Source organism: Neoarius graeffei, chromosome 1 (genome assembly GCF_027579695.1).
Source record: "Neoarius graeffei isolate fNeoGra1 chromosome 1, fNeoGra1.pri, whole genome shotgun sequence".
In the NCBI taxonomy this organism is placed as follows: domain Eukaryota; kingdom Metazoa; phylum Chordata; class Actinopteri; order Siluriformes; family Ariidae; genus Neoarius; species Neoarius graeffei.
This window is the reverse complement of record NC_083569.1, coordinates 101,899,893-101,917,925: the sequence shown is the minus strand read 5'-3', so window position 1 is coordinate 101,917,925 and position 18,033 is coordinate 101,899,893. Positions and strand designations below refer to the sequence as shown.

Below are 18,033 nucleotides of genomic sequence, written 5' to 3'. Positions count from 1 at the left end.
ACCCTTACTGAAACTGTCTGTTACTGTGAATAGTTAAGTGAGCAGAAGATGAACTGATCACCAAAAGGCATAAAGGTAAAGACGACACATTTCTTTTCAGCATTTTCTGCAAGATTTGTGTATTATTTTTGTTTTGCACAATTGGAGAGTGAAACAAGAAAAGGAACACCATGCGAAAGTTTGGGCACCCCAATCCATTTGAGTTCTCAGGTAACTTTTACCAAGGTTCCAGACCTTAATTAGCTTATTGAGCTGTGGCTTGTTCAAATTCTTCGTTAGGAAAGGTCAGATGATGCAGATTTCAAAGCTGTATAAATTCTCTGACTCCTCAAACTTGTCCCTAAAATCAACAGCTATGGGCTCCCCTAAGCAACTCCCTCACATAATAATAAATAATAATATAATTGATGCTCACAAAGCAGGAGAAGGCTACAAGAACATAGCAAAGTGTTTTCAGGTAGCTGTTTCCTCAGATTCTAATGTTATTAAGAAATGGCAGTTAACAGAAACAGTGGAGATCAAGGTGAGGTCTGGAAGATGAAGAAAACTTTCTGAAAGAACTGCCCGTTGGATTGCTAGAAAGGCAAATAAAAAACCCTGTTTGACTGCAAAAGACCTTCAGAAAGATTTAGCAGACCCTGAAGTGGTGGTGCATTGTTCTACTATGCAGTGACACCTGAACAAATATGACCTTCATGGGAGAGTCATCAGAAGAAAACCTTTCCTGCGTCCTAGCCACAAAATTCAGCGTCTGAAGTTTGCAAATGAACATCTAAATAAGCCTGATGCATTTTGGAAACAAGTCCTGTGGACTGATGAAATCAAAATAAAACTTTTTGGCCACAATGTGCAAAGGTATGTTTGGAGAAAAAAAGGTGCCAAATTCCAGGAAAAGAACACCTCTCCAACTCTGAAGCATGGGTGTTGGTCAATCATGCTTTGGGGTTGTGTTGCAGCCAGTGGCACAGGGCACATTTCATTGGTCGAGGGAAGCATGGATTCGAATAAATACCAGCAAATTCTGGAAGCAAACATCACACCATCTGTAAAAAAGTTGAAGTTAAAAAGAGGATGGGTCTACAATAAGATGATGATCCAAAACACACCTCAAAATCTACAATGGAATACCTCAAGAGGCACAAGCTGAAGGTTTTGCCCTGGCCCTCACAGTCCCCTGACCTAAACATCATTGAAAATCTATGGATAGATCTCAAAAGAGCAGTGCATGCAAGACAGCCCAAGAAACTTGTAGAACTGGAAGCCTTTTGCAAGGATGAATGTGTGAAAATCCCCCAGGTAAGAACTGAAAGATTATTAGCTGACTACAAAAAGTGTTTACAAGCTGTGATGCTTGCCAAAGGGGGTGTTACTAGGTACTAACCATGCAGGGTGCCCAAACTTTTGCTTCGGGCCCTTTTCCTTTTTTGTCATTTTGAAAATGTAAAAGATGAAAATAAAAAATCATTTTTGCTTAAAATATAAAGGGAATGAATCATCTTTAACTTTATGCCTTTTGGAGATCATTTCATCTTCAACTTGCTTAACTGTTCACAGTAACAGCAATTTTGACCAGGGGTGCCCAAACTTTTGCATACCACTGTAAGTGCTGTGTCCAGACAGTAGGATGCCTTGTAACTTTGAATGAACTGTACTCTCACGACATTACATTTCCTAGCGCTTTGTCAAGCTGTATGTTTTTTATTTCTTTTTCTAGCGACGTAGTTAAAAGCAGGGTTAAAGTCAGTGCATGTACTCTAATTGTGTTGCTTTTAAAAAGAAGAATGATGCATACACGATTCTGACCTCATGCCCTTTTGTGCTCCAGTTAATACCACCAATTTAAAAAAAAAAAAACATTCTTTGGGACATTTCTGACCTGTATTTAACACCCTGTCCTCTCAAGCAAATACCAACCGTAAACATGGAACCGTAAACGGTGGTACTCTTGGGCTTTGGGTTTACACCCTTGAGACGAGGTGCTTCTGATTATCGCTTTATTGTAGTGTGTAGTGTGCACTCAAACTCAATCTCTTAATCTCTTCAAACTCAGAAAGGTGCGGGGGGAAGGAGGGGGGACGGGGGACGGACACAGCGTGGCCTGCTCGTGACCTGTCCTCCCCACATGCCAAGTGTTACACTCCAGACACTCCAGTCATAATAAAACTCAGTATGTGTAGAGCGTTAACCAAAACGTGACTCATACTCACACTAAATTTAACATTTAAATGGAATTTTCCAGGAATTGGGGTCTTGACTGGAGTTTTTATGACTCGGGCTTAATGAGAAGCGATGACTTCCTGCTCCCTTCCTTATGGTTGAGATCCATTACACCAAAAGTGCATCTAATAGGAATGTACATAGATTACTGAAGCTCTTAAAGTGAAATCTAAGACATTTATGAAGTTAAGAGTTATTTAAATACAACAGCATGTTAAAGCTGTTGTCAGTTAAAAAAAAAAAAGCCCAGAGCTGAGGCAGGGCATAATATTCTGAGAAACAAAACCCTCCAATTTCCAAGATTAAAGTTGTACATTTATGAGGAAAAAAAATCGGATATTCTCAATGATTAAAAATTCTGTACTGAAGCTCTTAAAGTGAAATCTAAGACATTTATAAAGTTAACAGTTATTTAAATACAATGGTGTGTTAGGGCTGTTGTATATAATAATAATAATAATAATAATAATAATAATAAAAACATCAGAGCTGAGGCAGGGGGTAATATTCCGAGAAAAAAAAAAACCTCTAATTTTCAAGAATAAAGTTGTACATTTAGGAGAACAAACTCGGATATTCTCAAAGATTATAAACTCATTAGTTTGCATGGAAAAAAATCTCAGAAATTCCAAGATTAAAATGTCAGAAATTCCAAGATTAAGTAGTCATAAATTAACGAGAAAAAAAACCTCTCATGCTTCCCGGCTTCCTGGCTGCAGTGCATTCTGAGAAATGTAGAAGAAAATGTCTTCGCATTTTATTACACTATAGTGATTTGTCACTGTTTACAATTTACTTTTTTTTTGCGTGAGTGTCACATTGTATGTTTTATCCATTTATAGTTGCACTTTAAATAAATAAATAAATAAAGCAACTTGTCATGTTACCATTAAAGCACAAAATCCAAGCTCTCTGTGCTGAAGACTTTCCAGTGGTGGAAAACCTAAAGCTACGGTCACACTATAGGTTGCAATGCTTTGCGATGGATTATCAATAAAATGAGGTGTTTAGGTGACAATGCATGGTGATATACACATGAGTTAAAAGTTGTGGTCACATAGCAGGTGAACACTTGACTGTCACGCCTTCATGCACTTCAGCCTGGCGCAGCTTGAGCGGCTATGCTCGCTCACGGAGTGCATTGTGTGCGCTCTTGGGACCCAGTCATTATAGGAAACACCTGATGCTGATTTGAGCGCAATCAGCATGCGCATATAAGGACGCTGTTTTCACAGAGGCTTTGCGAAGTATTATCGTGATCATTGTCACGTTTGTTTCTAGTCATGTTTATGACTCTGTTTTCTGTTTTGCTTTAGGTTTTGTTTGTGTTTTGTTCCTCTGACCTTGCCTCATGTTTTGTTTTTGTAAATATCGCGCCTGCTAATAAACACTCTTCCTGCACTTATATCCGTCTACCGCTGCATGTCTGACAGAATACTTCACAAAGTCTCTGTGAAAACAGCGTCCTTATGTATATGTGTGTGCTGATTGTGCTCAAATCAGTATCAGGTGTTTCCCCTAATGACTGGGTCCCAAGCGCGCACACAATGCACTTTGAAGGATCCCCGAATGTAAATGTGCTTTTTAAGTCTCGGTGAAGGCTAGGCTATGCCTAGCCGCTGTGTTGATGGCTCCTGCAAGCATCGGGGACATGAATTCAAGACAAATATATCTCAAGATGCTCAAGGAACGAAGGTTCCCTGAGCTTCCGAAAGTATTCTCAAACCCATCTGCGAGTATTCGCTGCTTAGTTTGCCAACGAAAACATTGCCAACAAATTTCAATGCATGCATTCAAATTTTCTGCGATGTTTTTGGCCAGTCACGAGGCAGAGACACCAAAAAATAACTCAGAACATTTGCCGTGCTTCGTACGATCGGTGACGATGCTACCAATTTTTTATCACCAAGTATTTGCAAACCCATCACGAGCTGTAGTGTAACTAGGGCCTTAAAGTTTCAGCTTCACCTGTTCCAAAGTTCAGACCCTGGAGACTTGTTTTAATCTGTTTGTGTTGAGTAGCCACTAAACAAGTCCCCCGTCAGTTGTTGCAACACCTTCTGACCAATCAGAGTGGAGAATTTAACAGCACTGTGGCATAATTATGTACTCTATATTGCATTAATGTACAGTTTGTGCACTCTGAAAAACATCTCATTATCTCTAGCCACTTTATCCTGTTCTACAGGGTCGCAGGCAAGCTGGAGCCTATCCCAGCTGACTACGGGCGAAAGGCAGGGTACACCCTGGACAAGTCGGCAGGTCATCACAGGGCCAACACATAGACAACCATTCACACTCAATTTAGAATCACCAGTTAACCTAACCTGCATGTCTTTGGGGGAAACCGGAGCACCCGGAGGAAACCCACGCGGACAACATGCAAACTCCGCACAGAAAGACCCTCGCCAGCTACGGGGCTCGAACCCGGACCTTCTTGCTGTGAGGCGACAGCGCTAACCACTACACCACCGTGCCACCCTCACTCTGAAAATGTAAATTTAATTGCATTTAATCTAAACCTTAAAGGAACCTTTAAGTATTTAGTAGTGGATTTAAGTTACTTTTAAGACCAGCTCTTAAATATAGTAGTAAATTTAAGTACCTTAACTGAACTTTTTAAATTCATTAAATATACTAGTAACTTTAAGACCCTTTACTGGTATTCTTAAAAGTAGTAGTGATACATTTTAAGTACATTTCCATGTTAAATTTAGGATCTTTAAGTGACATCTTAGAGGTTCTTTTTAACAGCATTTCGTTATGTTTAAGAAGTTACGGAAAGTCACTTATAAGTAAATACACTGAAATTTAGCATTTCGTAAACTTTTAGGATACTTTAAGAATATCTTAAAGCTGTTAATTCATCTAGTGATGGCCATAGACAAGCTGAATAATGACAAAGGTCTTATTAATGTAACACATGCAATGTCTTGCAAAAGTATTCATCCCCCCTTGGTGTTTGTCCTGTTTTGTCGCATTACAAGCTGGAATTAAAATGGATTTTTGGGGATTAGCACCATTTGATTTACACAACATGCCTGCAACTTTAAAGGTGCCTTTATTATTGTTATTATTATTATTATTATTGTGACATAAACAATAATTAAGATAGAAAAAAAAACATAAATCTGGAGTGTGCATAAGTATTCACCCCCTTTCATATGAAACCCCTAAATAAGAGCTGGTCCAGCTAATTCACTTCGTAAGTCACATAATTAGTTGATTAAGATCCACCTGTGTGCAAAGTGTCACATGATCTGTCACATGATGTCTGTATAAATCAACCTGTTCTGGAAGGACCCTGACTCTGTAACACTACTAAGCAAGTGACATGAAAACTAAGGAGACTCCAAACAGGTCAAAGTTGTGGAGAAGTAATGCAACAAAACAGGACAAACACCAAGGGGGATGAATACTTTTGCAAGACACTGTATATAAAATTTACTGTATGCTTTTCTTTCATACAGTTTTTTTAAGGTTTCTTCATGCCAAGCTGTTTGTTTTTCTCTTTTTTGCTAAAAGTGTACACTTTTTCAGCCTAGCTTTGTTTGCTGTTTATTAATGTTCCGAAGAGAATTTACCCAACGGACCAAAGATGAAAAAAATCACAAGTAGAAATGAACAGATGCATTTTTTGTATGAAAATTTTTGTCTTGGGTTAAAGTTGTTATTGCTGTTATTTTTTTTCAAAATGTTGTTTTTTACAGGGTCTGAAAGCGGCCGACGGCGACCCGACAGCCCCACCGTATGACTCTCTGCTGGTGTTCGACTACGAGGGCAGCGGCTCAACAGCCGGCTCGCTCAGCTCCATCAGCTCGTCCAGCAGTGGCGGAGACCAGGACTACGATTACCTCAACGACTGGGGACCGAGATTCCGCAAACTCGCCGACATGTACGGAGGATCGGACGAGTGAGACGGAGCGAAACCGACGGAGATAACACACACATGCCTGGCTTTTCTCTACCCCCACCCCCATTCTGACTGAAGGACGAGGACAGCTTCTGTCAACCGATTTCCCCCCGAGAACAGACGGATTTAAGCAGAAAAAAACCCTAAAATGTATTATGAAAAAAAATCAACAAAGTAAACAAAATCCTAGGCTCAGTATTGTAGTGTAGGCAGATTTATGCTCGTTGAAGGCTTTTGGCAATGAAGATGATCTGGAGATGAGCGGAGGGGGAGACTGGGAAGAGATGACGAGATGATGGCACTGTTTTTGGATTGTAGGCTACGATAAACGCTCAGTTACACTGACTTGAATTTTACAGTACAGAAGCACTGGGATTTAACGTGCCTTTTTGTACAATTTTTTTTTTCTTTTTTGAATCTGAAGGATTAGTTTGTAGTATGTTCAAGGCTTTAATGGGACTGACATTTGGAGTGATTTCAAGACAAAAGTGGTAATTTCTGATCTGCTTCATGATTTTTTTTTCTTCCTGGTTACCATCTACAAAGGAGAGTTATTTAACAAATTTATAAAGAGATAAAAAATGAAGGTTCCTTCATTGACCTTAATGAGAACAAAATGATTGACAGGATCAGTGTACAGTACAGTAAAACGTCTTTTTTTTTCCCATTTAAAGTTGAATGTTATGTATGCAGATGGTTGCAGATGAAGGGAATCTTCAAGAAAAAAGTTTTACTTTTCTTTCTGAAGTGGTATTACATTTTACAAAAAAAGAAAAAAATGAGAAAAAAATACACAGCAGCAGTCGTTTCCTTTCTGCTCTCATTCATGTACACTTCATTTGCCTTAGCCGCCATCTGATGCCCTCAGTTTTTACTCTACTGTAAAAATTTGTGTACATATTTCTTTTATTTTTTTCTTTTACTCTTTTACGTTTGATGTAGTCGATAAAGAAGAAGTGCAAACCCGGTTTCAATCTTGTAAATGTAAAAAGAAAAAAAAAACGCAAATTGGACTATGACTTTTTTTTTTTTGCATGTTTTTATCTTTTCACAACTATGGTTAAAAAAAGGACCTCGTTCCGAAATTTATGTACGGAGTGCTTAAAACAGTTTCAGCTGATGCAAGATATGTGGAAGGTACGAGTTTTTTTTTTGTAAGAAAAAAAATAAAGAGACAAAAAAATAATAAACAGTAAAGAAAGTTACTCCATTAAAAAAAAAAAAGAATCAAAAACAGGACAAAATGAGTAACATTATCAGCACAAGTGTTGAATTTGTACCAAAAAGGGATGAAGGTGATGGTGAGGTTGGGGAAGAGTTTGGGAATGGGGAAAGGGAAAGAGGGGGTGTTTGTTGCTGGTTTTAATGATCAAATCAGCTTTAAGAGTGGTTAAGGTTTCCGACACATGCTTTGTGGATAATCTTATGTACTGGAATTCCAATTATTCAACCCAAACACCTGAATAAAAAGGCTAATTTTGGAGCTAAATGCTGTTTTGGTCATTCATGTGTTTTCTGCTTTGCACAACATTAATAGCTTTTAGCCAATGCTCTTATCCAGAGTGATGTCCAACATAGCCAGAGCAGTCTTGCTTAAGGGCACTTCAGCCATTTCTACTGGTCCAGGGAATCAAACCAGCAACCTTTTGGTCCCAAAGCTGCTTCTCTAGCCATTAGGCCATGGCTTCCCCATTAATGAATGAATGCAAAGCTCTAACACTGGAGAGTCCTTCCATAAAGGCTTAAGAAAACTTTTAATATAAACTCGTTATTTGAACAAGTGTTGCCAGGCAAAACAAACCTCGCCCAGCAGCACTTATTTTATACCTATATGTTGATAATGGTAATATTTCTTAATCATCAACTGTCAGGTTGTAGTCCAATGAAAATCCATGACCTTGAGTTTGGCCTTTCAAGGTCACTCAAGGTCAAAGGTCATGGTGCCAAATGAAAGGCCATATGGGAGTTCCTATATGCTCATAATAGTAAACATCTGTCTATAAGCAACCATTTTTGAGTTATAATGGAAAATATGTTATTATGACTGAAAGAAAGGAAAAAGAAAGAAAGAAACATTTATTTGTCACATGCACACTCAAGCACAGTGAGATTCATCCTCTGCATTTAACCCATCTGAAGCAGTGAACACACACACCCAGAGCACTGGGCAGCTATACTACAGTGCCCGGGGAGCAGTTAGGGGTTAGGTACCTTGCTCAAGGGCACTTCAGCCCAAGGCCATCCCACGTTAACCAAATTGTATATCTTTGGACTGTGGGGGAAACCGGAGCACCTGGAGGAAACCCACACAGACACGGGGAGAACATGCAAACTCCACACAGAAAAGCCCCCATCGGCTACTGGGCTCGAACCCAGAACTTTCTTGCTGTGAGGCAACAGTGCTAACCACTACACCACCATGCTGATGACCCTGACCTTCACCTTGACCTGATTATGCCCAAAATTTAATCAGGTAATCTACAGACCATTGCCCAGCTATCCTGAAAATTTGAAGTCAATCCATGCAACCATCTAGATGCTAGATTGTTAACAGACAAACACACAAACAAACTGCAGTGATTACAATACCTCGCCCAACTTACTCCGTCGTGGGTGAGGTAATTACAGGCTAGAATCAGTGTTGTAGTCAAGTCACTAAACATCAAGTCTGAGTCCAGTCTCGAGTCCCCAGTGTTCAAGTCCGAGTCAAGTCAAAGTCATTAAAGAAAATTTCAAGTCAAGTCCACTACTGATCCAAGTCGAGTCCAAGAACAAGACTTCATCCATCATCTGTAGCCACTTACCCTGTGCAGGGTCACAGACAAGCTGGAGCCTATCCCAGCTGACTATAGGCGAGAGGCAGGGTACACCCTGGACAAGTCGCCAGGTCATCACAGGGCTGGCACATAGAGACAAACAACCATTTATTCTCACGGTCAATTTAGAGCCACCAATTAGCCTAACCTGCATGTTTTGGACTGTGGGAAAAAAACACCCACCCAGACAGAGCATGCAAACTCCACACAGAAAGGCCCCTGTCAGCCACTGGGCTCAAACCCAGGACCTTCTTGCTGTGAGGCAACAGTACTAACCACTACACCACCATGCCGCCGAGAACAAGACTCCAACCGCACCATTTGACAGTGGCTGTTGCTGCCTTTATGTGAATCCATCTCTGCTACTGTGTTGGACTAACGTTACTGCTTGACTGCTCCATTTTAGTTAACGGGCTACAGATAAAAAGCTTGTTCCTCACTCAGCAAGCCCTGCCCACTATCAACAGGGCACATAACAAGAGAGAGGGTTAACACTAGCTAGTTCATCGGTCAGCAAGCAAGCTCCGCTATCAACAGTGCAATGAACATAACATGTCACTTCCTTCTCTGGGTGGAGTCTTGCCAAATGACAATTGAAGTTCGAGGTTGTCCTCGTCATCTCCTTGATAGTTATTCTACATACGGAACACATAGCAGTGCATTTTTTCCTACTGCACAAGAAGTTTGTATAAGCAAAGCAGACAATCCTAGGGGCTTCTCTCCAGGCATTTTAGTGCCATTAACGTTAGTTTGTTCCTGAACATGACGTTTGAACAGGTGAATATGCATTCTCTTGCACAAAATTAGTAAAAAATTAATGTAGATATAAATATCTCATCTCATTATCTCTAGCCACTTTATCCTATTCTACAGGGTCGCAGGCAAGCTGGAGCCTATCCCAGCTGACTACGGGCGAGAGGCGGGGTACACCCTGGACAAGTCACCAGGTCATCACAGGGCTGACACATAGACACAGACAACCATTCACACTCACAGTCAATTTAGAGTCACCAATTAGCCTAACCTGCATGTCTTTGGACTGTGGGGGAAACCAGAGCACCCGAAGGAAACCCACGGGGAAAACATGCAAACTCCGCACAGAAAGGCCCTCATTGGCCAAGGGGCTCGAACCCGGAACTTCTTGCTGTGAGGCGACAGCGCTAACCACTAAGCCACCGTGCCGCCCTGTTACAAAAAATAAAATAAAAAAGTCCTCATCTCCAATTTACGAGTTGGAATAAAGTTAATGCACAAGTCTGAGTCCAAGTCTGAATCATCAGTGCTCAAGTCCAAGTCAAGTCACGAGTCCTTAAAATTAGGGCACAAGTCAGACTCGAGTACTACAAGCCTGGCTAGAACTATTTCCAGATCTGAGCTGCTCTTCTAGAAAAATGAACAATCAGCACATTCCAACCAATCACATCAATGCTGTGGTGTGCTATGGTGTGGTATGCTGTAGAGTAGATAAAATGCTTCACAAATTTTACATTGCAACATTACCATAAGGTTTTGCCGCAGGATTTCTTGTCAGGATGTCTTGTCAGAGCCATCAGCTGCTCACTGGGGAATTCTCGGAAACGTTGACTCATTGTTCGCCAACATTTTGCAAAGCTGTAGGGGTTCTTTTCTCTGTTAGTGTTCTCAGGGTTAAATTGGTCTAAAGAACTCAGTCATCATCTTCGTTTTATCATTTCAGTCTGTGACTCAGCCCTCGAAAAACTGAGGGTCATGGAAACTGCTGTTCTTCTGGACCTTTTGGTCACAGCATGTAGCACTCAAGGCCATTGACTCATGGGAGGTTTTACAGGGCTCCTCTTAGATCTGAGCTGGAAATAACAAAAGCAGTCCTCATCAGAGGGCTGGAACCACAAGTAGTGTTTATAAAGTGAATGTGTTTTCACAGAAGAAAAGAGTGTTCAAATAACAGTGTACAGCAGCTGGGAGATGAAAAATAACTTCACTTCCATGTCTCAGAGTCAGAGAGGTATAAAAAACTATTGTATGAATCAGAGGCATATTCTTTGTAGTTTGCTAGGGCTGAAACTCGGCACTGGAGCTAGTGCTTCTTTTGTTCTCTTTTCATAATGAAACATTTCTAACCTGATGATCACTTGTGGTCTCTTCTAGGATGGCTCCACCCCCATCCAAAATGCACTGAGTGGTTTGTAGAGAATGAAAAATCATATGCTATGGCCATCACATTAACTGGATCTCCACTCAGTTCAATCCCAATGGGAGTAAAAGTGTTCAAAACACTCATCAAAACACCATCAGAGTGAATATCTTTGGAAGAAGGGTATTTATCACTCAGTATGACTTGTAGAATCTATGCCAAGGTGCCTTGAAGCTGTTCTGGAAGTGTATCATGGCTCAACACCTTATTATTAACCTACTTTATTGTTTTTTTTTCCATTGATTTATCTTCATCAATGCCAATTCCCACCCACTAGCGAGTCTTCCTAAAGGCTAACATCTGTATCTTTTCAAATTACTAAACGTGCTTGAAGGAGACACCAATTGCCAATCCAAATCACATACCAGATAAAAGAAGCCATAATGCCATAGAAAGATTAACAAACCTCTTACAAGTTCAGCAACACCACCACAATGTGAATTTATTTGATATCAGTGTCTAAAGGCCAAACTAGACAAGCGCTGACCAGGGTGCTTGGCAGACATTTACCAGTATGCAACAAACACATTTCTACATTAATTATTAATATTCTCTTTAGCGATAAAGGCTTTTATGTGACTGTGAAGGCTTTTGGTCATTTGTGTTGGCGGAATCTGTCAGAATAAATAATAGAAGAGATTTAGACTTCCACAGAGGGCCAAACACTGGCACTGAAGACAAATCAGTGAAATAAAACTGGATGGAGAAACACATTCACTGTATAAAACTTTCATTTGTAATAAACTGACACGCAATCACTTGGAGTCAGAAGGATGTTTCAACAGGAACAAATAGAAAAGAAGAAGCCTTTATTTGTCACATGTACACAAGCACAGCAGATGAACACATGCATGCATACACAAGCGAACAATGAGCGCACACACATACCCAGAGCAGTGGGCAGCTATGCTCCAGCACCCAGGGAGCAGTTGGGGGTTAGGTGCCTTGCTCAAGGGAATTTCAGCCGTGATACAGAGGGGGGGCGGCATGGTGGTGTAGTGGTTAGCGCTGTCGCCTCACAGCAAGAAGGTCCTGGGTTCGAGCCCCGGGGCCAGCGAGGGCCTTTCTGTGTGGAGTTTGCATGTTCTCCCCGTGTCCATGTGGGTTTCCTCCGGGTGCTCCGGTTTCCCCCACAGTCCAAAGATATGCAGGTTAGGTTAACTGGTGACTCTAAATTGACTGTAGGTGTGAATGTGAGTGTGAATGGTTGTCTGTGTCTATGTGTCAGCCCTGTGATGACCTGGCGACTTGTCCAGGGTGTACCCCACCTTTCGCCCGTAGTCAGCTGGGATAGGCTCCAGCTTGCCTGCGACCCTGTAGAAGGATAAAGCGGTGAGAGATAATGAGATGAGATGAGATGAGTCCCAGGAATCAAAGCAGCAACGCTTTAAGCTCAAGGCTGCTTCTCTAACCTTTAGGCCATGGCTTCCTCCACAGGTGATCAAAATCCTTTCAAAAGATAAAAATAATGGGCGGCATGGTGGTGTAGTGGTTAGCACTGTTGCCTCACAGCAAGAAGGCCCAGGTTCGAGCCCTGTGGCTGGCGAGGGCCTTTTTGTGCGGAGTTTGCATGTTCTCCCCGTGTCCACATGGGTTTCCTCTGGGTGCTCCGGTTTCCCCCACAGTCCAAAGACATGCAGGTTAGGTTAACTGGTGACTCTAAATTGACCGTAGGTGTGAATGGTTGTCTGTGTCTATGTATCAGCCCTGTGATGACCTGGGGTGTACCCACCTTTTGCCCATAGTCAGCTGGGATAGGCTCCAGCTTGCCTGTGACCCTGTAGAACAGGATAAAGTGGCTAGAGATAATGAGATGAGATGAGAAGATAAAAATACATCAGTATCTGTTTTTCTTTCCTTCTCCACATGAGCAAGCCATGGCCTAATGTTTTGAGAAGCAGTTATGGGACCAAACGGTTGCTGGTTCAATTCCCTAGACCAGCAGGAATGGCTGAAGTGCTCTTGAGCAAGGCACTGTTCCCCTACTGTTCCCCAGGCTGCTCCGGGTATGTTGTACATTGCTCTGGATGAGAGCATCTGCTAATTGTTATTAATGTAATAGGAGACTATTTGCTGTTAATAAATGCCTTAATGTGGAGTCTTTTGGGCAAACCAAGTGCAACACCACGAATGCTTGTAAGAAAAATACACAATTATATGATGAAGTAAGGGAGTGAGGGCTGGCACGGTGGTGTAGTGGTTAGCACTGTCGCCTCACAGCAAGAAGGTTCTGGGGTTGAGCCCAGTGACTGACGAGGGCCTTTCTGTGTGGAGTTTGCATGTTTTCCCCGTGTCTGCATGGGTTTCCTACGGGTGCTCCAGTTTCCCCCACAGTCCAAAGACATGTAGGTTAGGCTAATTGATAGCTCAAATTTACCATAAGTGTGAATGGTTGTTTGTCTCTATGTGTCAGCCCTGTGATGACCTGGCGACTTGTCCAGGGTGTACCCTGCCTCTCGCCCATAGTCAGTTGGGATAGGCTCCAGTTTGCCTATCCCAATTGACTATGAGTCAGTTAAGTCCTTGTCATTAACTTCCATGAGAGGAGAAAGCTGTAGATCATGGAGATCTTGAAGAATGACCTTTTTTTAAAGGAAGTCCACTTTCCACTCATTTACCAACTCAATCTGGTGCAGTAAGTGAAATATTAGTATTGAATTCTGTCATGTATTTAATTTGCTGCCAACAGACATTCCTTCTTACTTAGGCTTTTAAATCAATGTCAAGCTGTTACATAATCTTTCTGCCATTAAGAACCATGTAATTTTTATGTTTTGCTTCCTATTTCTGTTTGGAAATGACAGTTTTTATATGCTACGGGACAATCATTTTATATTAGATATAGATAGATAGATAGATAGATAGATAGATAGATAGATAGATAGATAGATAGATAGATAGACTTTATTGATCCCAAGCTGAGAAATTGTTGTTATAATGTGTAAAGATATATGATATGATATGACATATGATATGATATGGCGGCACGGTGGTGTAGTGGTTAGCACTGTCGCCTCACAGCAAGAAGGTCTGGGTTCAAGCCCCGTGGCTGGCGAGGGCCTTTCTGTGCAGAGTTTGCATGTTCTCCCCGTGTCCACATGGGTTTCCTCCGGGTGCTCCGGTTTCCCTCACAGTCCAAAGACATGCAGGTTAGGTTAACTGGTGACTCTAAATTGACCGTAGGTGTGAATGTGAGTGTGAATGGTTGTCTGTGTCTATGTGTCAGCCCTGTGATGACCTGGCGACTTGTCCAGGGTGTACCCCGCCTTTCGCCCGTAGTCAGCTGGGATAGGCTCCAGCTTGTCTGCAACCCTGTAGAACATGATAAAGCGGCTTGAGATAATGAGATGAGAATGAGATGATATGATATATGATATGATCATAGCTGCACAGGAACAGGCCCTAAGCACAAGATTGATAGAGGCCAGGGCCTACCACACAAGGCATGACCCCAGGTGGAGACTGTGCAAAGATGCCCCTGAAACAATCCAGCTCATAACAGCAGGGTGTAAAATGTAAGATGCTAGCAGGAAGATTGTAGATGGAACACCATAACTAAGTGGCTGGCATAGTGTACAGAAACATCTGTGCTGAGTATGGACTGGAAGTCCCAAGGTCAAAGTGGGACACACCTCCAAAGGTGGTTGAGAATGACCAAGCTAAGATCCTGTTGGAATTTCAGATACAGATGAAAAAAATGGTAATGGCTAACCAACCAGACATGCTAATGGTGGACAAATGGGAGAACAAGGCAATGGTGATAGATGTGGCAATACACTACAAAAAATTGAAAACTGAATTTGAAGAGAAAATTCCTTAATAGTAGTGAAATTATCTTGCTGCATAGACAGATAATTTTACTTGACAAGACATCTTGGAATAAGTTGGTTACAATCTACAGTGGTGCTCGAATATTTGTGAACTCTTTAGAATTTTTTTTTATATTTCTGCATAAATATGACCTAAAATATCATCAGATTTTCACACAAGTCCTAAAAGTAGATAAAGAGAACCCAGTTAAACAAATCAGACAAAAATATTATACTTGGTCATTTATTTATTGAGGAAAATGATCCAATATTACATATCTGTGAGTGGCAAAAGTATGTGAACCTCTAGGATTAGCAGTTAATTTGAAGGTGAAATTAGAGTCAGGTGTTTTCAATCAATGGGATGACAAATTGGGTGTGAGTAGGCACCCTGTTTTATTTAAAGAACAGGGATCTATCAAAGTCTGAACTTGACAACACGTTTGTGGAAGTGTATCATGGCATGAACAAAGGAGATTTCTGAGGACCTCAGAAAAAGCATTGTTGATGCTCATCAGGCTGGAAAAGGTTACAAAACCATCTCTAAAGAGTTTGGACTCCACCAATCCACAGTCAGACAGATTGTGTACAAATGGAGGAATTTCAAGACCATTGTTACCCTCCCCAGGAGTGGTCGACCAACGAAGATCACTCCAAGAGCAAGGCGTGTAATAGTCAACAAGGTCACAAAGGACCCCAGGGTAACGTCTAAGCAACTGAAGGCCTCTCTTACATTGGATAATGTTAATGTTTATGAGTCCCCCATCAGAAGAACACTGAACAACAATGGTGTGGATGGCAGGGTTGCAAGGAGAAAGCCACTGCTCTCCAAAAATAACATTGTTGCTCATCTGCAGTTTGCTAAATATCATGTGGACAAGCCAGAAGGCTTTTGGAAAAAAGTTTTGTGGACGGATGAGACCAAAATAGAACTTTTTGGTTTAAATGAGAAGTGTTGTTTGGAGAAAGGAAAACACTGCATTCCAGCATAAGAACCTTATCCCCTCTGTGAAACATGGTGGTGGTAGTATCATGGTTTGGGCCTGTTTTGCTGCATCTGGGCCAGGACGGCTTGCCATCATTGATGGAACAATGAATTCTGAATTATACCAGCGAATTCTAAAGGAAAATGTCAGGACATCTGTCCATGAACTGAATCTCAAGAGAAGGTGGGTCATGCAGCAAGACAATGACCCTATCAAGTCGTTCTACCAAAGAATGGTTAAAGAAGAATAAAGTTAATGTTTTGGAATGGCCAAGTCAAAGTCCTGACCTTAATCCAATGGAAATGTTGTGGAAGGACCTGAAGTGAGCAGTTCATGTGAGGAAACCCACCAACATCCCAGAGTTGAAGCTGTTCTGTACAGAGGAATGGGCTAAAATTCCTCCAAGCCGGTGTGCAGGACTGATCAACAGTTACCGCAAACGTTTAGTTGCAGTTATTGCTGCATAAGGGGGTCGCACCAGATACTGAAAGCAAAGGTTCACATACGTTTGCCACTCACAGATATGTAATATTGGATCATTTTCCTCAATAAATAAATGACCAAGTATAATATTTTTGTCTCATTTGTTTAACTGGGCTCTCTTTATCTACTGTGGCAGCAGGGGCGTGGCTGAGCATCAGTCTATGAATGGAGGGACGGAGGAACGGAGTCAGGGAAGGTGAGTGGTCATGTCACTACACCTGTTATCAATTAACGTGTGTTTGTGTGTCTCCTTCAGTGACTGTGCCTGATAAAAGGAGGGTGAGAAGGGGAGGATGGCGCCGAGGGCTTGCTATTAGCCTGTGTGTGTGTGTACGTGAGAGAGAGTGTGTCCAAGTTGTGTGCTGTAAAGCAGCAATAAAGTAGAGAACGAATTGCAAACAACCGCCTGCCATGCTTCTGTGCTCCACCCATACCAGAGTCTTCCTACATCTACTTTTAGGACTTGTGTGAAAATCTGATGATGTTTTAGGTCATATTTATGCAGAAATATAGAAAATTCTAAAGGGTTCACAAACTTTCAAGCACCACTGTAGAACTAGTTTTAATAATCTCAGAGTTCGTGTCTTGTATTCTTCTACACTGCAAAAATTATATCTTAACAAGTTAGAATATTTTGAATATAGTTGAAACGATCTAGTATTTCCTATTAGAGTAATACAAGACACCAACTCTGAGATTATTAAAACTAGTTCTAGATTGTAACCGACTTATTCCAACATGTCTGGTCAAGTAAAATGATCTGTTCATGCAGCAAGATAATTTTATGAGTAGTCAGGAATTTTCTCCTCAAAATCAGTTTTCAGTTTTTTGCAGTGTACCAAGTGACAGTAACACCAGGAAAAAGGAACTTGAGAAGTTCAAAAAGTGTCAAGGGCTGAAAGAAGAGCTAGAAAAGATGTGGAGGATGAAGACAACAGTGGTCCTCGTGGTGATAGGAGCCCTTAGTGCAGTGATCTTCAAACTGGGAGAGTGGCTCCAACAGATCCCAGGAACAACATCCAAGATCTCTGTCCTGAAAAGCACACTGCAAAAAATTAAAAACTGAATTTGAGGAGAAAATTACTTAATACTAGTGAAGTTATCTTTCTGCATGGACAGATATTTTTACTTGACAAGACATCTTGGAATAAGTTGGTTGCAATCTAGAAAGAGGTTTAATAATCTCAGAATTGGTGTCTCGTATTCTTCTAATAGGAAATGCTAGATTGGTTCAACTATTTTCAAGATATTTTCACTTGCTAAGATACCATCTTTTGCAGTGCACAGTCCTAGGAATGGCTAAGATACTGAGCAAAGGCCCTCAAACTCCCAGGCCTCTGGTAGAGGACCCGAGCTTCTTGAGGGGGGAAAAAAAAAGACCGCCTGAAGGTGGGGCGAGTGGGGAATTTATATATATACGCACACACACACACACACACACACACACACACACACACACACACACACATGCTGTGCAAAAGTCTTAGCCCCCCTTTTTTCCAGACAAACTTTGTTATAGATGTCTATTTTATGACGTCTACTTTATCGAGTCAGTACAAAAACATTTTATCATTCCAAATGTTCGTTATTTTTCCAGCACAAAATTAAATGTTACAGGAAAAAAAAGTTTGTATCT

The 18,033-nt window shown here is 41.2% G+C and overlaps 1 protein-coding gene across 1 annotated transcript in view; it reads left to right on the top strand.

The window, feature by feature from the left end:
- LOC132878816 (cadherin-2-like) overlaps positions 1-7,619 on the top strand; it is a 246,737-nt gene extending 239,118 nt beyond the window's left edge. The window contains exon 16 of the mRNA XM_060913690.1: positions 5,928-7,619. Within this exon, the coding sequence (XP_060769673.1) occupies positions 5,928-6,134 (207 nt within the window). The 3' untranslated portion in view covers positions 6,135-7,619. The remainder of the gene's footprint in view (positions 1-5,927) is intronic.
- The last annotated feature ends 10,414 nt before the right edge of the window (positions 7,620-18,033 follow it).